Source organism: Hemicordylus capensis, chromosome 2, assembly GCF_027244095.1.
Source record: "Hemicordylus capensis ecotype Gifberg chromosome 2, rHemCap1.1.pri, whole genome shotgun sequence".
Lineage (NCBI taxonomy): Eukaryota > Metazoa > Chordata > Lepidosauria > Squamata > Cordylidae > Hemicordylus > Hemicordylus capensis.
The window spans coordinates 190,968,681-190,993,862 of NC_069658.1; the positions used below are offsets into that span (position 1 = coordinate 190,968,681).

The 25,182-nt window shown below is 45.2% G+C and overlaps 1 protein-coding gene and 1 long non-coding RNA gene across 8 annotated transcripts in view; one reads left to right on the forward strand and one right to left on the reverse strand.

The window, feature by feature from the left end:
* LOC128342905 (LIM homeobox transcription factor 1-alpha-like) overlaps positions 1-25,182 on the reverse strand; it is a 160,176-nt gene that overhangs the window by 3,242 nt on the left and 131,752 nt on the right. For 4 of the 7 annotated variants that reach the window (XM_053291072.1, XM_053291075.1, XM_053291071.1 and 1 more), the window contains exons 4-8: positions 17,514-17,746; positions 16,152-16,309; positions 5,452-5,529; positions 3,963-4,167; positions 2,929-3,087 (exon numbers count right to left, since the gene is read on the reverse strand). In XM_053291072.1, the coding sequence (XP_053147047.1) occupies positions 2,929-3,087; positions 3,963-4,167; positions 5,452-5,529; positions 16,152-16,309; positions 17,514-17,746 (833 nt within the window). The remainder of the gene's footprint in view (positions 1-2,928; positions 3,088-3,962; positions 4,168-5,451; positions 5,530-16,151; positions 16,310-17,513; positions 17,747-25,182) is intronic. The other 3 variants (XM_053291077.1, XM_053291076.1, XM_053291078.1) reach the window with 3 other exon arrangements.
* On the forward strand, positions 3,556-12,333 carry LOC128342908 (uncharacterized). Its single transcript, XR_008315243.1, has 2 exons — positions 3,556-3,843; positions 4,941-12,333. It is a non-coding gene; the product is annotated as an uncharacterized LOC128342908 (long non-coding RNA).

A 25,182-nucleotide genomic window follows, 5' to 3' on the forward strand; every position in this document is an offset into this window, starting at 1 on the left:
GTTCGCTGGACCAGAAGCTAATGGCGGTGGTGAGGAGAGGCGGAAGCGGTGGGCCCAGCTGCATTGGGGAGCCAGAGGCAGCGGGCCCAGCCATGGCGGGGAGGCGGCAGTGGTGGGCCCGGCTGCTGTGGGGAGGCAGTGAGTTCGGCTGCGGTGGGGAGGTGGTGGCAGTGGTGGGCCCAGTTGTGGTTGGGAGGCGGCGGCAGCGAGGAGGCGATGGCAGTGAGGAGGAGACGGCGGGCCCGGCCTCCAGGGTAAGGAGGCAGCTGGGCCACCAGGAAGAGGAGGCGGTGGCAGGAGGGAAGGGGCTGGGCCAGCTTGAAAGCTGGCCAGAAGTCTGGGGGGGGGGAGGGAGAAGCGGGCTGGGCGGGCGTCAGAGACGCCCGGGGGAAGAGGGTGCAGATGCTCTGCACCAGGTCTGATAGGATCTGTTGTTCTTCTTCTACTTCTTTTTGTCTTTTTTCCTTTTCTCATATATTTCTTTTTAAGAAACAACGCAGCTTCTGTTAAACCCAGTAGTTGACATCTAGACTAAATTACTCCTGAAATTAAGTAGACCTTTGGAATAACTCCTGAATTAGTGCTAGTAACTTAATTGGGATGTCAGGCCACATACCCAACTGCACAAGAACTTAGGGATATGTTCGAACAGTGGTTCGAGCCCTGGTCGGGATCAGGGAGTGGGAGCTTTAAGAAAGAGGAGAGCAGGTCCTTACCTGCTCTCTGCCACCCCATGCAGCTTCCTGCTGTGGCAGTGCTCGGGCCCCCACGTGGAGCCAGCATGCACATGGCATCTGCGCATGCGCGGGCATCACTTGCATGGTCAGCATGCTGGCACCACACAGGGGTACTTGGGGCCAAGCACCCTCCAGCAGGAAGCTGCATGTAAGGACCTGCTCTCCTCTTTCTTAAAGCTCCTGATCCCAACCAGGGCTTGAGCCGCTGCGCTAACAGTGCTTCAAGCACATCCCTATAAGAACTTATTTCACACTGCTTTGTGTATGTGTGTGGAGACTGTGCAAAATATGCCTAGATGCTTGTTACCAGTCTGAAATAAGACTGGAAACATGTTCAGGATACTATTTTATCTTTAGGTGATGACGTCTGGGGGACTGGAATTGACCCTTGGGGTCAGCTGACTGAGTGGTCCGGCAGGCAGGCAGGTACTGCAGCCTTGACTGCGGCTTCAAATCCCCAAACTCAAGTCTGCCAGGTTTGCAGTGGAAATGGAACATGGGTGGTGCAGGGAGAAAGAAGGGGTACGCTACAGTGGCATAGGGAGGGCATAGGTGGCCCTGTGTTCTCATGGGCAGCTCTCCTACTGTGGCAGCGGGCTCTCTACCCCGGAGGCATGGCAGGGATGGCCTCCCTACTCCCAGTGACAGCGGAGGCATGCTCCTACCACCCACTCCAGCTAGCTCTGACCCTGAGAGGCTGGAAAGCAGAAGCAGGCTGTAGGAGTGCCCCCGCGGCGCCGGGAATGGGCAGTGTGCTGCTGCTGCTGCAGAGAACGGCATGACGGCAGGCAGCTGGCCAGCGGGGGAGCCGAGGTGGGGGAAGGTGAGCGAGGTGGCTCTGGAGGCAGGGTGGTGCAGGTTCTTCGAACCCGTCTGTCTTATCGTAGCTCTGCTCCGCTTAGATGCCAGCACCTGACTGCTAGCAGCCCTGGTTTGAGATACGCAACATGGCACCCCACCTCATAAGCAAGCCTGGAGCTTTCTGAACTGGATCAGGTCCATTTCAGTAGACGTCTCCAGACTTGCAGCAAAAAGGAAGGGGGGGGAATTGGTCAGATTCACCGCTGCTTTTTAGTATAAGTGTGGCTGCAGGCCTGTTGCACACAGGCAGTCTTTTGAGGATGGGGCTGTAGCTCAGTGGTAGAGCACCTGCTTTGCATTCAGAAGGTCTCCGGTTCAATCCCTGGCTTCTCCGGTCAGGGCTGGGAAAGACTCCTGCCTGAAACCTTGGAGAGCTGCTGCCAGCAACTGTAGATAATAGGGATGTGCAGAAACCCGGTTCATGCACTCCCGGGAAGTGGGGGGTGTCCTTTAATGGGCAGGGAGGGTGCCCTTACCTGCCCCCACCCCACTTTCCCGCCACCGGCGCTGTCTGCAAAACAGATGGCACGGGGTTGCTGTGTATCTCCCTGCAGCCCCAGTCAGCGTCGTACTGGAAGTGGCTGATGCATATGCGCACGGCATGTGTGTGCATTCGCCACTTCTGGTACAATGCTGACCAAACTGGCTTGAACGCTGGACTTTTGAACCAGTTCAGTGCTCCATAGGAACATAGGAAACATAGGAACATAGGAAACTGCCATATACTGAGTCAGACCATTGGTCCATCTAGCTCAGTATTGTCTTCACAGACTGGCAGTGGCTCCTCCAAGGTTGCAGGCAGGAGTCTCTCTCAGCCCTATCTTGGAGATGCTGCCAGGGAGGGAACTTGGAACCTTCTGCTCTTCCCAGAGCGGCTTCATCCCCTGAGGGGAATATCTTGCAGTTCTGTGGAGTTCTGTGCAGTTCTCTTGGAACACTGAATTGGTTCGTGCACATCCCTAGTAGACAATACGGAACTAAATGGATCCATGGTTTCTATGTTCCTACGAAGAAAGAAAGAATCCCCTTCTTCTGAACAGCAGCAATGGAGGTAGCAGAAAATGCTGAAAGTGTCACTGAGGTTGAAGGGGGCTGCCTTTCCCTCTGCATAGGGAGGACCTAACATGCAATCTCCACTGAAGAGGACAAGCCTTGGTATATCATTAGGCTAAAACCAGTTGCTTTTTCTTTTTAGTCATTTAAGATCCCACTCTTCAAACTCATGAGAAGGAGAAACATCATGTACCTAGGAGGAATAATGGTGGTGATGATGGTGATCATGATGATGATGGACTTGCTAAAGGGTGGCATTTGAAAGAGGGAGGCTCACCATATGGGTGAAGATGGTCTCCTGGCAGCTGGGGTGGTGTGAGTCCTTGCCGATACAAGTCTGTGCTGTAGCTGTTTTGATCCAGAGGAAGCAGCTGCTGCTGGGCAATCCTGGAGTAGGGCACCATGAGCCCCTCCATCCCATGCACGCTGGCGCCATCTATTGAACAGTTGGTGAAGCACAGGCAGGAGCAATGAAGGGAGGGTGAAAGGTATTATTAGTAGACATTTGGGATTTTTGCTACCCAAAATATTACTAGATGCATGACCATCCTCTCTTCTCAAAAATATTTTTGATTTTTTAAAAAATAAATTGGTTTTCACATCCTCTCTAAAGCACTTAGCAGTTAAGCAACAAGCCTGGGGGAAAGGGAGGCACTGTGGGCTGTTGATATGGTGATGGATTAATAATTGCTATTAATTCTAGGTGCATCTTTGTTGAAATGCACCTATATATCGGCCTCCTGATAACTCAGGATATCAGGCAATAGCCTTCCCTATATATCGGCCTCCTGATAACTCAGACTTCATTTTTTACTTATTTTAAAGCAAGTTTCTAGTCCTCATGGTTGAAGAGGAAAAATTGGCAATGTTTGAGCAGAGATTGCTGACTGCTCTGAAGCCAAATAGGACTTTTAGCAAGGCTCTCATGCTTGAGGCGCTTGTTTGTCTGCATCGTGGTAGTGTCCATTCTACCAGCTAATTCTCCTGCAGGTGTAGGCCAGGTCCAAATGGTGCCCTGAATTCTATCCTCTTTCTAATTATAACTCCCAAAACACATCTCTTTTTTTTCTTGCAGGGTTCCTAAGCATTTAATAGCATCTGGACAGGCAGATATTCAGCCGGTGAAGATTTCCCATTACTCCATGCCAGGAAGAGTCCCACTTGTTGTTTGCCCACAGTGCATCTATTAAAGGTACAGGAGCCCCGCTTGGGGTGGGGTAGGGGGGGACAGGAATTCACAGAAATCCAGTATGCCAGATGCTCTCCATTCCAAATGACGCAAGCCCTCGAGTGGTTCCCCATTTTCCTCACCTTCACTGTCTTCATTGCTCTGCCGGCTGCTACGGCCGTTTCCCCTCCCTGTCCCCAGACGGGGGTTTCCCAGCTGCTCTTGTTCTTGCTGTTGTTGCTGCTGTTGCTGCTGCCTGCGTGCAATCTTCTTCATCTGCAAGGAGGAGGATGGATGCTCCTGGGCAGGGGTGCAACAAAAGGCGGAAGGGAGGACAGAATCCCCCTCCTAAATTGGGGTGAGGGGCACTGTCCCCTCCCAAAGCAGATGCCACTTACCCCAGCCTCCTACTACATGATTGTCACTGCCACCACTGCCTGGCATTGCCAACTGCTTGGGGTGGGGGTGGAATTTTGGCCTGCTCTCCAACAGTGTGAGCTGCAGAAAATCAGCAAGTGGATCTTTTCACAGTACAAGAGAACCTCCTTATAAGCGGATTCTATATCTGTGGCTTCGTATATTCATGGGTGTCTGACACCTGGTTTCAATATCCGCAGATATGAAAGGGTTAAATTAAAACCCCATAAATCTGTGGTTCCTAGAGGGCTGGAAGTGACTGCAGAGGTTGCTTACGGCTGCCATTTTGTCCACGGGAGCCATTTTGTGGCTCATTTCAGCAAAAGTTTAGGAAAATATGTGACTTGGGGGGCTGTTTTGGACTCTGAGGGGCATTGCTGGATGCCATGAGACTCACACAGCATTGTAGAGCACTTTATTTGGCCTGTTTTGGTGTTTTGGGGAGTTTTTTAAAGTCTGGGAACCTAACTGCCACGTTTCCATATACTCAGTTACTCATCATCTGCGGTTTCATTACCCGCGATAATTTGTGGGAACAGAACCCGAACCCTCACGGATAATGAGGTCCACCTGTATTGAAAACAATATTGTCACATGCTACCTCCTGCAGATCAAACCACTATTAGAAGCATAGCTACAGAACCAATTTAAAGGCAACCCTAAAGGTGACTTTCACACTAAGATTTTATTTTATTTTTTTAAAGTCTCAGATTCTGGACAAGGGTCACTGCTGAATTTTTTGTACAAAGTTCCTGTGTCCTTAACAGCTGCAGAAGAGGTCAACAATCAACAAGTGCAGCAATCCCCAGCTTGAACACACAGGATTCTGAGCAGGAGGATTTCAATGTATGTTAAGTTTCCATATATATATACACACAGAGAGACCCATGTAGTCAGGGATTTGTGCTGTAGACAGGCCTGCTGGCTCCATGTTTCAGGAAGCTCTTGACAAACTGCCCTCCATGGGCCTCCTCCTACCCGGGTGAGTCTCAAAAGAGTTGCTCCTTTACCACCTCACGAAAGGCGGCCTGGGCCCTGGGCACTTGCCCCACAGTGACGACTCCTTGCTGCCAGCCCTAGGCTTGTGGGTTCTGGCAACAAGGCCTAGTTGAGCCAATGGGCAAAACTCTGGCAGCCAGAACTGAGTCTCTCCCCACCTGCAGCTTAGTCAAGAATCGGTTGTCATTTGAATCTGAAACTGAGGCAGTCACTCACCTTGGCCCTTTGATTCTGGAACCAGACCTGCACCACCCGAACAGTCAGGCCAGTTTCAGCGGCCAATGTCTCCCTTACCTGGAGAGAAGAGAAAAGCTTGGTTTAAAAGCTGGAAACAATTCAAAAGTAGATGCTCGGAACTTACGGCATACGGCAACAACTTCCTTTTCAGAGCTGACATTTCCCTTAAAACTCAAGTCACTGAGGGTAGCTTTGGTCAGCCTGCAATTCTGTCGTATGTTATTGAGAATGACTAGAAATGCTCTCCAGATATGTCTCCGTATCCACTGTGGTGCAGTCTAATGAAATTGTGCAGGACTACTTCTATGCAAATTGGAACCATTTAGAACTTGTTGGAAGTGGTAGTCACAAGAGGCAGTTAGAGAGTGACAGTTTGAACTTGGAAGAGAATTTCAGTGAGAGTGCAGACTTGGGTCTGGGTAGGAACAGTCTCAAAGAGGAGTTGTTATGAGACTCAAAGGATAAGACAGTTTAAAACAAGTTGTTCTAGTAAGAACTAATCTGTCTACTTTCCTTGCACTTTTTCTACAAATGGACAGAATTTGGTTCAAATTGATGTCTACAAGTTAGGTCTCTTGCGCCTCAAATGCTCATGTGCCTGCCATCCTGGATCGAGGTGGATGACATCATTACAAACTACACCATTGAGATGACCCTGTGTGTCTCCCACTACAATGTACCAAATTTGGTTCAAATCAGTTAGACAGCCCTCAAGTTATTGCACTTGCACCTCAAAAGTTCACAGGTCTGCCATCTTGGATTGTGGTAAATGACATCATCACAAACTATACCATTGAGGTTTTCCCATGTGCCCCTACAGCTGTAGAAAATTTGGTTCAAATCGGTTAGGCGGTTCACAAGTTAGCCCACTTGTGTCTCAAATGTTTACGCATCTGCCATCTTGAACTGAAGTGGATGGCATCATCACAAACTACACCAATGAGGTGCCGCTGTGTGTCACTCACTACAACTGTAGCAAGTTTGGTTCTGATGTGTTTTAGAAAACCAAAGTAACTCCATTTTACTTAGAAAACCTCAGTCTGACTTAAAGTAACCCCAGCCCAGCTCAGGGCCATCACGGCCTCTCATGATCAACGTCGTTATCTCTCTCCACTAAATTGTATCTAAGGAAACTTGGTTCTCACAGGATTCTCACTGTTCTTTGTTGACAATTAAGAAAACAGGATGTAACCAAATAAGGAGTAATCACCAGATGAACAATGAATCATTCACATGCATACTAGATACTTAGTCCACCATTTTATTGCCACGTATACTATGTCTAGGGTGTCAGCATCATTCAGATTGTCTGTATAAATGTAAGATGCACCTATAACCAATTTGTATTCAGTGCAGAGCCAAAGCCCACTGATTACCAGTTGCAACTGCAGTGCAATAAAAGCCTCAAAAGTATTCCCACTGAGTCTGTTTGATTGGCTAAAAGGCGGACCCAGGGACGAACCGAATTCACATCAATTTGGTGCCGTGAGAATCGGATGTGACTCTGGGTGGGCGATCTGACCTGTCACGGGACGATGAAATCCAGTGCGTCCCACAGCGTTTTGTCTGTGGAGGATTCTCATAGGCCCGGGACGCGCCAGTCGCTACAACGCGCCACATCTGGGAATCGAGGCAAGAGTGAATGAAAGTGTGAACGGAGAGAGTGAGTGAGTGAGAGAGTGAAATCCAGAGACGTCTTTTGGTGAATACCCAGTCCGAGCAGGGGCGAGGGGAAATTACAGCCCGAGCAGGGGCAGCCCGCGAAGGGGCAACCTAGAGTCCAATAGGGGCAGCCTGCGAAGGGGCAACCTAGAGTCCAATAGAGGCAGCCCGCGAAGGGGCAACCTAGAGTCCAATAGAGGCAGCCCGCGAAGGGGCAATATGGGGGGGGGGGCTATGGGAAGTAGAAATAGCAAGTACACGAAATCTGAACGGACTTCATGTACACCTTTAGAATGCGTGTTGAGGAATTGGGTGATTCTCACGGAAGGGGGAGGCGCCCTCAGAATGAAAGTTTTAAAAATATATCTATATGGAAGTTTGGCCATATCATGACCTCAGTAAACATCCTTTTTGCAATTGCTTTTATTTATATACATATGTATGGAGAACAAGGGAACTGAAGAAAGTATTAAAGAGGAAAAGAATGATTTTCTTTTGCTAAAATCATGTTGTCTCTGTGTTCTGTTTCCAAGCTCAAAACAGCTGCCTGCTGCCCATGTGTTGCAAGCAGTCTAAATTCTTGCTGCTACTATCCCGTTGTAACCAAGTCAAAAGATAACACTGTTCTTGCTGCAAAAAGTTTCTCCGAACAAAAGACTGCTTTTGTTCTCTTTTTCTTTTTTTTCTCTTTCCCCTCTCTTCAACTCCTTGCAGTTGGAGAAGAGGAAAGAAAATGGAGTTTGAAGGAATGCATTTGGGAATTGCAGACAAAAGACTAGAAGGAAACGTAAAAGGATTTTGGTTGGAAGTTGTTAACAACAAGAAAAAGAAAATTGATTGAAAAGCACCTGTAAGTTATAAGTTGTGATGTGGAAAGGTAATATGGAATTACAGATTGTTTCATAGATGACTGTGATAAGTTTGTCCTGTTTAAGGTACTTTCTTAACTGAGTTTATGGCTAACATATTTAAAATGTTATAAAATTCTTTGTGACTCATATGGAGTTTTCTTTGTTTAGTCCTTTGTTCTGTGAAATACACAAGACAAGCCTGTGTGTGTGTGTGTGTGTTTCTGAGTGGGAGCCCAAAGCTCTGGTTCTGTGTAGGAATTCAACCCTACATCAATGTTATAGCTCATCTCTGTGAAGATGAGGTTTCTGTTGTATTTGTGAATGTATTTATTCTAGTGGCATGTCTTTTTCTGTAAACTGTTCCAGACCAAACTTGCTCTGACACTGAATTCCAAAATTCACAGTTGTTATATTAATTGAACATAAAATTGGTCATGGCCTGAGCAACAGGGGGAACTTTCAGCGGTCAGGGGCCAACTGAGGTGCTGAATCTTCCCACCTCTGCAAAAGTGCTGCTTATGGCTGGCTAAATGCATTAGGCATAAGAGCAAGCTCTATTTCATTCATTCTTATATCAAGTTGATTGTGATATTTCTGCCACTACTGAGTATCATAAGCCTTTATATGTTATGTTTACTGATTTCCTTGACATGGCCTATCTTACCTATTTTCTGTAAGTAGAGAACTTTTCTCTAAACCAGAAGTTTCCCTTCCAAATTCTTTCTCACAACTGAAAGCTGATCCCTGATTAACAATGACAACTCCGCCCATTTCCAGATGGGAGGGGGGAAAAGGTTCTCTGTAAAGCAGTTTGTGTTGCAGCCAGTTAATTGTGGGTGAGAAGGAAAAATGGGTTTTAAGATAAATTAGTCTAATTGTATTACTGTAATGTTTTTGCAAAATCTATGCAATATTTCTGCTAACTGATTTGATGTAAACTGAGAGCTAGTAATCAAATGGTCTAAGGTTTAAATTTTAAATTTGTCTCATCCAGCAAGCCCTGCTTTGCCTTCACAGTAGCTGAATCTTAAAATTCCAGATCCCAGACATGAGATTTGATGAAAGGAATTTTGGTTTTGCAACTCCTGCAAGTGGAAGGGAGTTCCAAAGTACCGATTTGCATTTTACCTAGAAGACTTCCCAGTTTAAAAGGATTAAGCCTTGTGTGTTACTGTGAAACCCACACCCTCTTTTCACAGCTCCTGATGAGAGACTTGACTTTATTATCACAGGTTTCACCCCCCTGCAAGATTATGGTCAATTTTTCTGATAACACCTTTTACTAAAGAGGCCCGTAAAAGGGGACACTTTAATTTGCTTCATGAGACATTAGGCCTCGTCCAGAAGTCTCAATCCTATTCCAACAAGGTATAGTATTTTGCCTGGGGGCATGGACTGTTTCTTTCTTATAGTGTATAGGTTTTTCCCCAAGAAGATATTGTTACCCTACAAAGATGTCAAACCCCAAACCCTTACTCATTGGTCATTTGCAAAGTTATGAGGCTAAAGATGGAGAACTGGAACACCACAACTATCTACACTTGACCTAGATGAAGATCCCAAAGCCAGATGTTACTGATGAATCACCCCTTTATGGAGAATGAAGTCAGTTATACTGGATGGAGATTGATTGCCCTGACAAAGGCCTGTAAGTATAATTGTCAGCCAACGTGGTGCAGTGGTTAGAGTGCTGGACTAGGACCGGGGAAACTCGAGTCCAAACCCTCATTCAGCCATGACACTTGCTGGGTGACACAGAGCCTGCCACTCAAATGATTTGGCCTGCCTCACAGGGTTGTTGTAAGGAGGAAGAACAGGATACAGAAGAGAATGTGAGATGCCACATGGAAACTGGACTTTGTTAGCAGTGACTATGCTTGACCTGAAAGGCTTTAATGCCTCCTCAACACCCCAAACTCACAAAGGGGGTGAAAAATGTGAATGCCTTTTTCTTTTTGACTTTATTGCTTTGCTTTTGCCCAGGATTGCTGTTTTGTTCTCGTGATCAGAAACCAGCCTACAACACAAGCCACCAAGCCTTAAATGAGGACATCATCCCCTGTTCTGGTCTTTGGGGAAGAGGGGCCCAGGGCAAGCAGGGAAACAAAAATATAAATTGGAAAAAGAGAAAAGAAAAGAAAAATGCCAAAAGACCAAATTGAAAATAGCCTCAGGTTTTATCCATCCTTTGTATTATTTCCTTTTGTGCTGATGGTTGGCACCCAGAGACTTAGTCTCAGAACGCTGTCCCTACATGGGGGGAGGGAATTGGCAACTCACTTGCCTGTCTTTCTCTCAAGTAAACAGGTTTGCAACCAACAGTGCCTTGAATTGTCTTTCCAAGAAGGATTGGTCCTCCCCAGATCGAAGGAATACCTGGATCCATCGCCAGAACGTGATCCCAAGGGAGTCTCTAGAGGACATCAACACTGACCCAGGAAAACTAACCATCAGCAGCAGCAGCAGCTACCAGAGGGCAGTCCCTATCTGCATTTCCAATCCAACCCAACGGTGACAGAACGTCCATCTGCTACCCTGTCCTGTGTTCGAAGAAGAGGGCCCAATGCAAAGTTCATTTTCCTGTTCCTAAGTGCTATAGGAGAGGGATAGACAACAAATGCCTGAAGACTGCCACTTTTCTCTGGAGTCATACATGCAACAGCATCTCCCCAAGCTGTGAAGCTCTGGAACCATCCTACCTGGGTAAGATACCTTGCCAAGGACAATATTTCAAATTCTGCCAAAGACACTATTTCAGATTGCCCACAAGGGGGGGAGTCAAGGCTCCCAAACACATGAACATTCACGCTTGTCTATGGACACTAGCCAAACAAGCCAAAACAACACGGATCAGAGAACATCCAAGATAGCCAAAATCCTGCAACATTGTACAAGAGCATTTGGTTCTCAACTGAAGGACTAAAATATTTTTTTTTAACCAAGGACTCTTAGGTTTTTTTTAATTTTAATTCTAAAGCTCTCCATGGCTTCCTTTTTGGCCATGACAGACTCTAGAGGACACTAAAGGGGGTGGGAGTTTATGATTTACACCACTTTCTTATATTACTTTCTTGTAGTGACTATGTGCTATCATTATGTTGAAAACCCTGCTGTCTCCTGTGCTGTAAGGACATGGACCTCACATGCTTGCTCTCCGGTCATTTCCCAGAGCATTTACCTGCAAGTCTGCACCTATCCCCAAGTTACTGGTCCCTTTGTGCTCTAAGACATTAAGCTAGCCCAAGCTTTACCTGCTAATTTTATAGACACTTGTATTTAATCAATGTGATTGTACATGACTTGTCATTGCTATCGCTTTCCACAAGCTGATAATCCATTAATCACCAGAAGCATCTGGTTCCACAATGCAAGACTGTTATTGATACTTTATTTGGGATAAAGATGGGTTAAAACAATGTTACTTGCTATAAGTTATATGATCTTTATATGTACAACTTGCTGCTATATGTAAAACTTTTTATCTATATCAAATCAGAATTATACTAATTATGTTTGTAGCTCTAGGATGTTGTATGCAATGTATCTAGTTTTATTGCCATATGTACAGCCCATTCAGCACCTATATGTCCCAAATCCTTTAGCTACACAAAACACAGAACTATATTTCCAAGATTAGGAGTTTGTGTTAAAAAGAGCTATTATTAATATTTCCAAACAGTTAGAACTTTCATTTAACTAATATGGAGAGCCTATTGATTTATGGGCAAAGAAGATAATTCTAATTATAGTATGTATTTTCCTTTTATTGATAATCACATGTTGCTGCTTATAATGCATTCTAGCTTTAATCCAAATGTTTATGAGAACCTTTAAACCTTGCCATAATGTAAGACCCATACATACAGCTGTACCTTTACAAGCCCATATATCCTGAAGATTCAGGATGATCCAGTGGGGAATTGATGTGTTTTAGAAAACCAAAGTAACTCCATTTTACTTAGAAAACCTCAGTCTGACTTAAAGTAACCCCAGCCCAGCTCAGGGCCATCACGGCCTCTCATGATCAACGTCGTTATCTCTCTCCACTAAATTGTATCTAAGGAAACTTGGTTCTCACAGGATTCTCACTGTTCTTTGTTGACAATTAAGAAAACAGGATGTAACCAAATAAGGAGTAATCACCAGATGAACAATGAATCATTCACATGCGTACTAGATACTTAGTCCACCATTTTATTGCCACGTATACTATGTCTAGGGTGTCAGCATCATTCAGATTGTCTGTATAAATGTAAGATGCACCTATAACCAATTTGTATTCAGTGCAGAGCCAAAGCCCACTGATTACCAGTTGCAACTGCAGTGCAATAAAAGCCTCAAAAGTATTTCCACTGAGTCTGTTTGATTGGCTAAAAGGCGGACCCAGGGACGAACCAAATTCACATCAGTTCCAATTGGTTGGACAGTCCACATGTTAGCCCACTTGCACCTCAAAGATTCACGTGTCTGCCATCTTGAATTGGGGTGAACAACATCATCACAAACTACACCATTGGGGCATCCCTATGTGTCCCTACAGCTGTAGCAGATTTGCTTCAAATCGATTAGGCGGTTCACAAGTTAGCCCACTTGCGCCTCAAAAGTTTATGCGTCCACCATCTTGGATTGGGGTGGATGACATCATCACAAACGATAGCAACAAAAAGAAAATGGACCTAGGTGGGTCCAATAAAAACTCTATATTGCACCACAAGAACCCACCCACACAAAACTTTTAATGAATGCAATATTAAATAAATTTGTAAAAAGACATTAAGGGGACACATTCAACTGTTGATATTTATGGAGTGCAAGCGTGCATCTGTATTGAGAGAATGAATTCCACACTCACCTATATGTATTTTATAAGGTACATGAGAAATACCTCTATAGCAATTTATTGCCACTGAAGAAGGCTCAAGCCAAAACGCATCTGGCAAAGCAGCAAGCAATTGTCGAGACTGCAACTAATCTCAGAAAGGAATGCTTACTGTTACAGCAGCAACTAATCATTGATGCAACAGCTAAGTACAGAAAGGAGTGCTTACACATGCATTGTAGAATGTGGAGCTGGTTTTATCACCTTATGGAGATAGAGGAAGCTACTTATGGATGTGGATTTTAAAACATCAGCACATGTGGTACAAGAAGAAGTCCATACAGACTTTTGTGACCCCTTTTTTGCATTTGTGCACTTGTTGGAAGTTTGGAACTCATGAAGCTATACAACGAAGGGATTGTTGAAAGAACTGTTGGGTGTTTTTAGAGTTTATGTATTAGCTCATATGAGATATTAACAGTCTGGGTATTAAAATTATTGGTTATTTTAATGTTTTTGTATTTGTATGTATACGTGAATTTTGATAATTTTAAGGATTTATGTATTGTTTTGAGTATATATGTGTGTAATTTTAAAACAGTATATATTAAATATCCAGCAGCTTTCATCCTTTGGTATGTTTTGAGAAAGATCCTTACAATATTAGGTTGCAGTTGAATGTGTCCCATTAATGTCTTTTTACAGATTTATTTAATATTGTATTCAACAAAGGTTTTGTGTGGGTGGGTTCTTGTGATGCAATATATCATCACAAACTACACCACTGAGGGGTCCCTGTGTGTCACTCACTGCAAATGTATCCAATTTGGTTCAGATGGGTTAGAGAGTCCACAAATTAGCCCACTTGCACCTCAGATGTTCACGTGGCCGCCATCTTGAATTGGAGTGGATGACATCATCACACACCACACCATTTGGGCATCCCTACATGTCCCTACAGCTGTAGCAAATTTGGTTCAAATCAGTTAAGCAGTTCACAAGTTAGCCCACTTGCACCTCAAAAGTTTATGTGTCCGCCATCTTGATCTGGGGTGGATGACATCATCACAAACTACGCCGTTGAGGTATCCCTATGAGTTCCTACAATTGTACCCGATTTGGTTCATATTGGTCCAGGCATTGCAAAGTTGATGTCCCCCTGCCACACAGCCCGGACACACAGAATGCCGGGTGATATCATAAGCTTACTAGAAAGTAGGCTAAAAATAAAGGAATAGGTTATTAGGACAGTCTGTAATAAAGACTGGGTTGTGAAGTACAGTTCTGGGAAAGAACTGGGTTCAAAGGTGAAAAGCCTTAATTATTTGGAAATGACTTGCTTAGCAAGCATGAGGTTGCTGGTTCAAATTCCCGCTGGTATGTTTCCCGGACTATGGGAAACACCTATATCGGACAGCAGTGATATAGGAAGATGCTGAAAGGCATCCATTCATACTGTGTGGGAGATGGCCATGGTAAATTCCTCTTGTATTCCACCAAAGACAACCACAGGGCTCTGTGGTTGTCGCCAGGAGTCGACACTGACTCGAGGGCACACTTTAACTAAGTGCTATGAGAAGTTCAAATCATCAGCTTTGTAACCAAGCAAGATTTCAGCCCTACTAATCAGTAGCAAAACAAACAAATCTCAGATAACTTCTTTAAAGAAGTATTCTTGTTTTGTTTTAGAGTACATCTGACTAAGTGATTTTGGTAACAAACCTTCCTCATATTTGCAAAGCCATGTTATCAGTGGTAAAGAAATCAACAGAAATACAGAGGCTTCGCCCTATAATTGGTGGTGGCAGCAGACAAATAAGTACACTTCTACAAGCCAAAGTAACAGCTAAGATGAAAATAAATTTTACACACATCCCTGACGCAGACCAAATGCCACAGGCAGCGCCACACACAGCAGAAACAACACAGACTTTGGAGTGATAAATGCATTTCTGAAGCCATGGTGACTAGTGACCCCTATTGGCATACCCTTTAAGGCTCTCCGCACGAGCAGTGTGGAGAGCCTAAGAGGGTTCTGCAGGGAGAGCAGGCTAGAGCCGCTCTCCCCGCAGATGAGCAGGCAGCTCGCCCTGGGCGGCCAGATCAGCCAACCACACAATTACAGGCTCTGTCATGGAGCCAGTTGGGGTGGTGGGAATCTCCAGGCCCCTAGAAGTCCCAGTAGTGCGTGGGGCATTCTGGGGAGCCCTCCCAATGCCGGGAGGCTTGTTGTAGCCTCCCAGTCAGGGGGGACTATCAGGGATGTAGCAAGGTTGGAGTAGACCCAGAAACAAGATTTTAAAATGCCCCCCCCCCCCACTGAAGCTCAGTTCATGAAGTAAAGAAATCTTAAATGAGGCTGAATAGTGGTAACAAAAAGCATAGTTTAAAAAAAAAATATAGATAGATTAGATAGATAGATAGATAGATAGATAGATAGATAGATAGATAGATAGATAGATAGTCTCCCTTAGCCCGCTTCATGGTGATCGTCAGAATAGCTTCATAAAATATCAACCAACTGGCATGTTAAAAGTATGCCAAACAAGAACATTTTAGTGTAATAGCAAAATGTCAGCAAGGAGGGAGGTACTAGGGTCTGGGCGTGACCACAGAGAAAGACCATGTTGATTTTTTTGAAGCTCTGAGGCAAGAAAACAGGGGAAATGTGGCATTGTTTATCCATATGTAAACTCCTTCTTCACATGCTATACAAGAAGTTTATATATTGCGTTTATATACCCTGCCTCTTTACGCAGAGCTGCAGCAGGGTTTCTCCGGTTCCAGTGCTGCACAGTGCTGAGCCTCCAGCTGTTGTTGGACTACAATTCCAATCATCTCTGTCTATTGGCCGCTGTGGCTGGGGATGATGGGAGTTGTAGTCCAATAGCAGCTGGTGGCCCAACATTGTGCCGCTCTCTCCAAGAAAGAGAGGGAAGTGGAAGCTGTGTTGTATTTAAGGGGAGACAGTGCACAGCTAAATCACCAAGAAAACATAATGGAGAAATAGAATGACGCAACAAGTGTGACTAAGTGGAGGAATGGGGCATCCGGTGACTTGGCAGCTTGGTGAAGCAGCCACTAGGATGATGGCACTTTCCCTCTGCCCACTCCCTAGTTCTCCTATCACCGCAAAATATTACCCTGAAGACAGTATTATTCCAAAAAACAAACCCACAATCCAAAGCCCATCCTTTTCTCCTTGGGATCAAAATACAACTTTTTTCTCAGCCTTCAAAGTAGCCTGTGGGCAAATAAAGATAATGCAAGGAATAGAGGCTTTCATTGCCAGAAATGTTGGACTGTGCGCTCCTTTTCCAAAAAGGAGTACGTAGGTAACACTCTACCTTCCGGCAGGGTTTGGAGGAGACTTCAAAGGAGGCCTTGAATGCTCGCCGCTGCTGTGTGGTGAGAATGGTGCGTGGGCGTTTGGAGCGCTTGTGGTCCTTGCCTTCCTCGCCACCTTTGCCATGTGGGTGGCTTCCATCCTCATCCTCACTCTTCACTATGAAGGAAAATGGAAGCCATGTTAACTGAAGATGCCTCCCATTTGGTATCCAGTTAGTAGGTAGCCAGGATTAAGTGCCAAATATTATTTGCCAATTCCTCTTTCAGAAATTCAAATATGCCTCAATAGACGCCCTAGGCCGCATTTCTTGTATGACAGACCTTTCCACAAGGATCTACTGGGATCCTAAGTATATCATCGGTAAAGCCAGTGCAGTGTAGTACTTAGAACATCAGCTGTATGCTAGGGAGACCTCTTCACTCAGCCATGAAGCTCACTGGGTCAATCTAATCTACCTTACAGAGAGAGAGCCAGCGTGGTGTAGTGGTTAGAGTACTGGACTAGGACCAGGGAGACCGGAGTTCAAATCCCCATTCAGCCATGAGACTTGCTAGGTGACTCTGGGCCAGTCGCTTCTCTCTCAGCCTAACCTACTTCTAGGGTTAGGGATGTGAGGAGAAACTTAAGTATGTAGTACTCTGGGCTCTTTAGAGAAAGAGCGGGATATAAATGTAAAAAATAAAATAATAATAAAATTATGAGGGTAAACTTGGGGTTATGGGGTAGAACCTTGTTTTCTGTCCTGAGCTCCTTGGAGGAAGAGTGGGATAAAAATGTAATTAATAACAATGGTCTTGATAGGCATGTACTAAATAAAGTTGTTGACATTTTTATGTGTCTTGGTTCTACACCTGTATCAGAAGCCTCACATGTAGAAATCAAATAGGCGACTTCTCTTCCCATGGAAGTAATGTGGGAGGGGGAGAGGTACAGGAGAAAGCTTCACTGCAGGGATATAGTTATAACTGAATGTGGGGGTGGGGGCAGGACAGGATGTCCCAGGCCCCTGAGTTGGGTGGGTGCAGGGAGGCGCTGGTTGGCTTGCTCTTCACTCTTCACTGTTGATGTGGCATGGATATATGCAGTGACTGTAGAATGTAGAAATATGTTTTGTTTTTCACCATGTCCTTACAGTTCTTCTGCAGAAAAGAAATGGCGGGGGGGGGGGGAGAAGGGGGGAGGGCTCAGGGGTTCATCTTTGCTTCTTGTCCCAGGACCCACTCCAATCTTGCTATGCCCCTGCTTCATTAGTTTCATTTCTGTGAAGTCCCAGTTAAAGGAACGTGGGCACTCCGTACATGCTCAGAGGCATCCTCCTAGCACTCAAAAGAGAGTGTGTGTGTTGGGGGGTCTCTCTCACCTGACTCAGTGGGAGCAGGGCTGATGGCACTCAGCATTTCCCTCTCCTTCTCATAGTCACTGCGGCAAAGCAGCTGGCCTTCTTTGAGTACAAACTCATCACCACGCTGTAGCCGCCGCTCGCACTCGCAACAGGAGAAGCAGTGGACGTGGTAGACATTCTCCAGCACCCGCATGATGAACTCTGAAGGAGCAATGGCTTTGAGGCAACCACTGCACTTGGTCTGGAAGAGCCTAAGAGAGGGGGAAAGAGAGAGATAAATCAGCACCAGCTAGTGCAAAAATAGTGCCCATCCAGGCAGCTTTAGGGCCATTTAGTAATTCAAATTATGCTCTACATTTCTACAAGATTATTGAAGCTGCGCTCTATTTGGTGGTTTTTTTGGTACACATCTGGGATGAAGCACTACTGAAATTGGGAGTTACTGAGCAGACATCAGAGGATCCAGCTGCAACGTGAGGCAAATGAAGTTCAAAGTACAGTAAGTTCGAAGAGCAGTGTGAACTGCTCTCCTTGGCCGTCCACACACAGGGCCATCCCTAGGAGGGTGTCGGGCTGGCGGTGAGCAGCACTCCCCCACGGCCCCCCTCGGCCACTCCTCACCCTCCCAACCGCCCCACTGTTCAGCAGGCAGCCCAGTGCTAAGGAGTCTGATCACCTCCCTCCTCGACCCAGTGGGAGGTGAAAAAACTTCCCCGTGCCCTGTGAGCACCGATACGAAATGAGAGGCGCATGTGGGATGTCTAATCACAGCGCACACGGGCTGCTCATTCAGCATCCAGCTCGTGCGAGGTGCTGAGAAGTTCATCTCTCTCCTCCAACGTGGAGAGAGGCGACAGGCTCTAAAGAAGAGCTAAATAAAGGATACTGAATAAGAGGCCTGTGTCCACCCTGATACACTGAGTGTCCAGCCCCTGCGGTGCCAGGAAGTTCGCCTCTTTGCTGCAAGGAGAGAGGCGGACATTCCAGCACTGTGGGAGCGGGATACTAAAAGGTTAGGCATCAGAGCACCCCCCTCCCCCGTATTTAGTATCCAGCGGGCATGGCGCTAGGAGGTTTGGTCGCCTCTCTCTGCTCGGAGGAGGAGGGAGGCGATGAAACTCTTTAGTACTACGCATGTTGGATATCGAGCGGGGAGGGTGGGTCAGGAGCAGTGGCTGGCAGGGGCTGCAAGGGTCCAGCAAAACCAAAACCAAAGAACAGGCCTGTCCACACACTCCCATAGGCTTCTGTGCTCCTTCTTGTGGGGATCTTATTCTCTGGCCACACGGTGGTTAATCACTTGTGCGATTTCTTCAGTGTCACCTGCCAGCAGCCAGCACTTGCATTCTTCTGAGACAAGCGCGCAGTTGCCCCAAAAGTAGTTAAAAGGGAACAGATGCTTCTCAGAATGCTGGCCAGCAGGTGGCAATGCAAAAATCATGAGCTCTCTGATCGGCGTGTGGCTAGAGAGCAGTGTTCTCTCTTAATTTTTTCCATCTCTGTGAGGAATGAGTTTTGTTCTGGGCTGCAGTATCAAGGCAGTGTGTGCGCACCTGCATTCAGAGTGGGGCCTTCCTGAATCAACCTGAGCAGGACCTCAAATTAACTGAGCGGACATCCAAAAACTTGTGAGCGCACGCACTTGCGCATGCCTTAGAGGGAACACTCCTCGAGAATAAGAACCTGATAGGAAGAAGTGCAGCAGCTTAAGGGACGGGAGTGTGTGTGGATTGTCAGTAAGATGGCGTTTTGAACTTGTGTGGAAGCTTTCAACATTGCACAATTTATTGCTGTCTAGAAGCTGCATATTTTCCCTGTTGCCTCAACTTCCCTCCCTTTCTTTTGATATACAATATACAGACAAATGGTGCAGGAACAAACACACAAACAGCTGCTTCAGGGGAGATTTTCAATGGGAAGATGGTGTGTGTGTGTGTGTGTGTGTGTGTGTGTGTGTGTGTGTAAAAGTTGAAGCCCTCCCTCCACTCAATCTGAACTGGAACACCCATTCCCTCCCACTCAGTTGATATTATAAAGGGGAAATAAAACCATGAAGGAGATACTCAAGGTCTCATCTTGTTTAGAATGTAGGCCTAAAGGCAAGGCCTGTGATCTTTACACTGTTTGTATGAACTGTGCTTACTTTATATAGGCACTCTAGAAATAATAACAGGAACAAGTTGTTGGCTTTTACCCTGATCAGTTTAATCTAAAGTGTTAACAGAATTATTTCTTCATTGAAGTTTCTAAAGAGGGTTACTGATTGCCAGTAACAATATCCAAGCAGAGAAGTCTTTGCAGGGGTTTGACTCCCCTTCTGCATATAATTAAGATAAGTGTAATGCCTCGGTTAAGGTGATGACATGAGGGCATCTTCACCCTGATCCATGGGTGTGGGGGTAGGCTGTAAGCAGAGAATTTGAAAGAGAAATGCAGCTCAGAGACTATTGGAGCAGGAAAAAAAGAGACAACTATGGAAATCAAGGGCCAAAGCCATGCCCTTGGGCTGACATGCTGCCTGGCCAAGATCTCTGGATGCAACCACCTCTCCACGTCTGCAGAGGTAAACACTAAACAAGAGACGTGTTCCTCCCTGTGAGTGAGATTCTTGGGCAGCAGGAGTTCTCAGTCAGGCGGAACTTGCCTCTACACACTCGTGCTGAATGCACAGGCACTCTAACCCCACCCCCTGGACCTTCGCCAAGCAGTGGCTGTGGGCGGGGGGAGGGAGCGGAGCAGTCCTTCTCCCCCTGCCCCCTCCCCCACGGGGGCCGGAGAGACGCTGGACCTGTCAGTTCAGGCCAGCGTCATCTTCCAACTGCGAGGTGCGCCGGCACAATTGAGATCACGGGCTTGCAATGATCTCTCAACTGTGGAGGTGCTCCTCACAGCTGGAAGAAGATGCTGGCCTGAACAGACAGGTCCAGTGTTGCTCTGGCCCTCGCCGCCACCAGGGGAGGGGGAGAGAGGGGAGAAGGACTGCTCCACTCCCGCCTGCAGCCACCCCTCGGCCACGGTAATGATTAAAAAAGAATTGAGGTTTGGAGACAGGCCCCTCAAAGGAGACTTCAGGGGGCCTCTTGAGGGGGAGGGGCTTGTGGCTGGGCAGTCCAGGCACCCAAATTACCTAGGAGCACCCCTGGCTGAATGTGGGGATGTCTGGGAACCATGGCTGTGGGCTAGCCAGTGTGCTCTCACTTTTGGCCTTCCACCCATTGGCCCTCTCCAAATGCCCCAACACACAGTTGTCTTCTTCTTCTTCTTCTTCTTCTTCTTCTTCTTCTTCTTCTTCTTCTTCTTCTTCTTCTTCTTCTTCTTCTTCTTCTTCTTCTTCTTCTTCTTCTTCTTCTTCTCAAAGCCCAGGAACATCTGGCAGTCCCCATTCACTCAAAGTGCAGTTCCCTGACTATCAGTTTATTAAAGGAAAGGAAAGGTTGTGCCGTCCAGTCGGTGTCAACTCCTGGCGACCACAGAGCCATGGGGTTTTCTTGGAAGAATACAGGAGGGGTTTAGGTTACAGGCGCAAAGAGGCACCTTACTCAAAGTGGCAATTCTCTCACCTTTATTATTCTTTTTAGATTGTGAGCCCTTTGGGGTCAGAGTGCCATCCTATCTATCTATCTATCTATCTATCTATCTATCTATCTATCTATCTATCTATGAGTGAACTGCTTTGGGAACTTTGGTTGAGGAGTGGTATATTATTATTATATTTATTTATTTATTTTTTACACAGTCAGACAGGTGTTATTGACTGGTTTGTTTTATCCAGACATCGGGTCCTTCCCAAGGACCTGCGATATTGTGCAAATATTGGCCTTATTTTTCCATTTTTCTGCTCGGTTCTTGACCTGTTCTTTCTTGTAGGCCTGCTTTTTTTCATTGGTGTTGAATAGTTTCTCGTTCTTGACCATTTGAAGTGCATCTTCTTCACTGTCCCTTATATATTCTTCAAGGCCTCTTTTCTCTTCCTCTACTGTTTGATGGACTTGCAGCATTCCTCTTCCACCTGAGCTGCGAGGGAGGTAAAGCCTATCTACATCACCGTGGGGGTGCAGAGCATGCAGGGGCGTAACTAGGGAAAATGGCGCCTAGAGCAAGCACTGAAATTGTGCCCCCCTGCACCCCCCCGTCTAAACACCTGACATGTATCTTTCATTTACTAAGCTGTGACTCATACAAGCAACATTTTTGTTATTTATTAATGCATTTTTGTTATTTATTAACAGCATGTTTTTCAAGTTTAGTTTTAAAATATTTACTTTTGTTCCAATATAAAACAACAACAGTAGCTCATCATTGGAATACTCTCGTAATTCTGCTAATCAGATCAACTGCACATCTTTAGCCTTTGCTCTCTTGTGGGGTGGCGGGCACGAGGGGAGTACCAGCAAAATTGTCATGTTTGTTTTTACACTGAGTTGAACTGCATTTCACATTATTTGAAGTGATCAAATTTTAAGCCTGCCAGTGTTCATTTTTAGATAGCTTTGTCCTATATATTATAGTCTTTATTCTGTACCTTGCATGAACAGAAATTAACTGATAGAAGTCACTGCCATTTGAGCATCACTTACTTATATCTTGATCTTAAAACACATGCCAATGATTTGGCACAAATATGTTGGGGTGGGGTGCGGGAGGTAACATCCCAAGACTCTCAACTTTAACTTAAAACAAAGCTTCTAGCCCTTAACACTACAAAAATAGGCTTATGAGTGTAGTGGCAAATAGCTAATGGGATTTCAAAAGTCAAAGGAGACTGATTCCCAGTAATCAGCATATGGTTTCACCTCCCCATATAGCTTTATGTATGGACTGCAGGATTATTATTAATATTCGTTCAAAGGCATACTCAGCCCTGCACATATATAATTATGTACACACACACCCCGGTAGAATTGGCTCAGACATGGACGGAGCAGGTGCTAGCTAAAGCAGCAAGACTGTGAGCATGATTGATGGTCATGATTCTCCTGGTCTTATGATCTAGCGTCTCTAGCTCTTCCTGGGTCCAGTCTATTATTCCTGCAGTGTATCTGATAACAGGTATAGCCCAGGTGTTTATGGCTTGTATGGTGTTCCTGCCATTGAGTTTGGACTTGAGGATTTTTCTAACTCTCCTGATGTATTCACTTCTAATTTTTCTCTTAACTTCAGCGTGTGTGATGTTATAAGCCTGGAGAATGCCCAAGTATTTGTAAGGTTCTTTCTCTTCCAGGTTCTTGATATTGCTTCCATTGGGCAGTTCTATTCCTTCTGTTTTTCTTATTTTCCTTCTGTTCATTATTAATGCAGCACACTTGTCTAGTCCAAACTCCATTGCTATATCGCTACTGAATATACGGACAATGTTTAGCAGTGATTCAATTTCTGACTGGGACTTTCCATACAACTTCAGATCGTCCATGTACAGCAGATAGTTGATTTTACTTGATGTTTTAGATGTTTGGTATCTGAGGCCTGTTCTATTTAGTATTTGTGAAAGTGGGGTCATGGCGATTACAAACAACAGAGGGGATAGTGAGTCCCCTTGGAAAATGCCTCTTCTAATGCTAAGCTGTCCAAGTGTCTCGCCATTGATTGTTAACTGTGTACTCCACATGCTCATTGCTTTTTTTAATTTATAAATATCTGAATGTTCTAAACATTTTAGTATCCATGTGTGAGGCAATGAGTCGAAGGCCTTCTTGTAGTCAATCCATGCAACACTTAGATTTGTTTTTCTTCTCTTGCAATTTTCTAAAATCATTTTGTCAATCAGCAGCTGGTCTTTTGTGCCTCTGGTGTTCAGGCAATTTCCTTTCTGTTCAATTGGAAGCTGCTTATTAGTTAATAAGTGTTGCATTACTTCATCTGCTATTATTCCAGTTAATAATTTGAACACGGTTGGAAGGCAGGTGATCGGTCTATAATTACTTGGAACCGCACCTTTTGCTGGGTCTTCCATTATGCGATGAGTTTTCCCAGTTGTTAGCCATTGTTCAATATCACCTCCTTGCAAAATGTGATTGAACTGTTTTGATAGTTGTTTATGGAGGCTTGTTAGGTGTTTAAGCCAAACACCATGCAGTTCATCGTCGCCTGGTACAGTCCAATTTTTAATTTTCTTTGCTCTTTCACTTATTAATTCTGGTGTTATTATTAGATCTTGCATTTGTTGGTTACATTTTTTCGACCTCTTTCACCCAGCCTGCTTTTTTATTATAATCTATTGGATTGTCCCATAGTTTCCCCCAGAATTGCACTGTTTATTCTTTATTTGGTGTTTCTACATTTCTTGCAGTTTCTCCTTCTATGCTTTGGTAGAAACGTCTCTGATTCGACTGGAATTGGAGATTCTGCCTGTGTTGTGTAATTCTACTTCGTATCTGCTAATCTTCTTTGACACTGCTGTTATTTGCTGCTTTATTATTTCCAGGACTTCTCTAATTTTCCTTGAATCTAGATGGTATTTTTGGATCAGATACTGTTTGGTGTTTTCATTCTTCAGCTACTTGTCTTTCATATCTTTCAATTTACTAGCATCTGATCTAAGCCTGGAGATTTTATTTTCTAATCTAATCTTCCATTTAGGTGATGTACTACTTTCTTTTTTTACAGGTCCACTGATCTTATATCCGAACTCTTGTGTTGTTATTGTTGCTGCACTGTACATTAGTTGGTTTGTTTCTTGCAAATTATTGGTTGTTTTTTCTGCAAGTGCAGCATTGACATCTTTTAATGCCTGAGCAAGTTGTTTTTTGGCGACTGTTTTTAGAGCTGGAAGTCGAACCCTGGTGGTGGTTTGGTTCATGTGCTCAGTTATTTTTTGCTTTAGTTCTTGTTGCTTTTCTGTTAAATGGCATTCAGGATTTTGAGGTGAAGGCAAAGGGGAGGTTGTCTGGTTTTGATTTTGAAACATTTCAGCAACAGTGGCATCCTCTATTTCCAACACCTCCTCCACCTGCGCCTGAGCAACTTCTTCAGTTGGTGGTAATTCTTCTTCCATATCTTGAGCCTGTGTTGCTCTTTGCAGTTCTTCCAGATCAACTTCTGTGAATACTTTATTTCTTATTATGAATCTTCTCTGGTCTGCTAGCTTTTGTTCTGTTATTTCTGTATCTGGATGCTTCTCTTTCCAAATTTGGTACATTCTTTTAAAATAACCTCTTCTAGTTGGACTAGACTTGTAATAGCAGATCATTATTTCCTTGTTGGCATTTTTCGTATATTTTTTCCAGTTAAGCGACATTTCTTCCAGTAACCCTGCAGTCTCCAGCCCTGGTTGCTCAACTGAAGATCCTGAGTCCTGTAGCCCACTTGCCACCAGATGTCCAGGGACTCCAGCACCTGGCGTGGTCCTTGTTGACCCAGGCGACGACCGATCCAGTATAGATTTATTAAAGTTACGTCTCACCATATTGTTGATGGGAGAGGCACTCTTTGTCTGGCTCCTCTGGTGAGACCTGTCCAGTATGGTTGGACCTCTGGCATATCTCTCACCTTCCTCAGAGCACGCAAGCCCCACAAACATGCCAAGGTAGTGCCTCACTGGGGGTTGTTGTTGTTGTTAGTTTACCATTGCCTCCTCCTGTGCAGTATGAGATGATGCCTTTCAACACCTTCCTACACACATGGACACATTTGTTGGTACCCTTACAGCTCATTGAAAAAGTATGTATGCCTCCTGAAAAGCGATTAAATG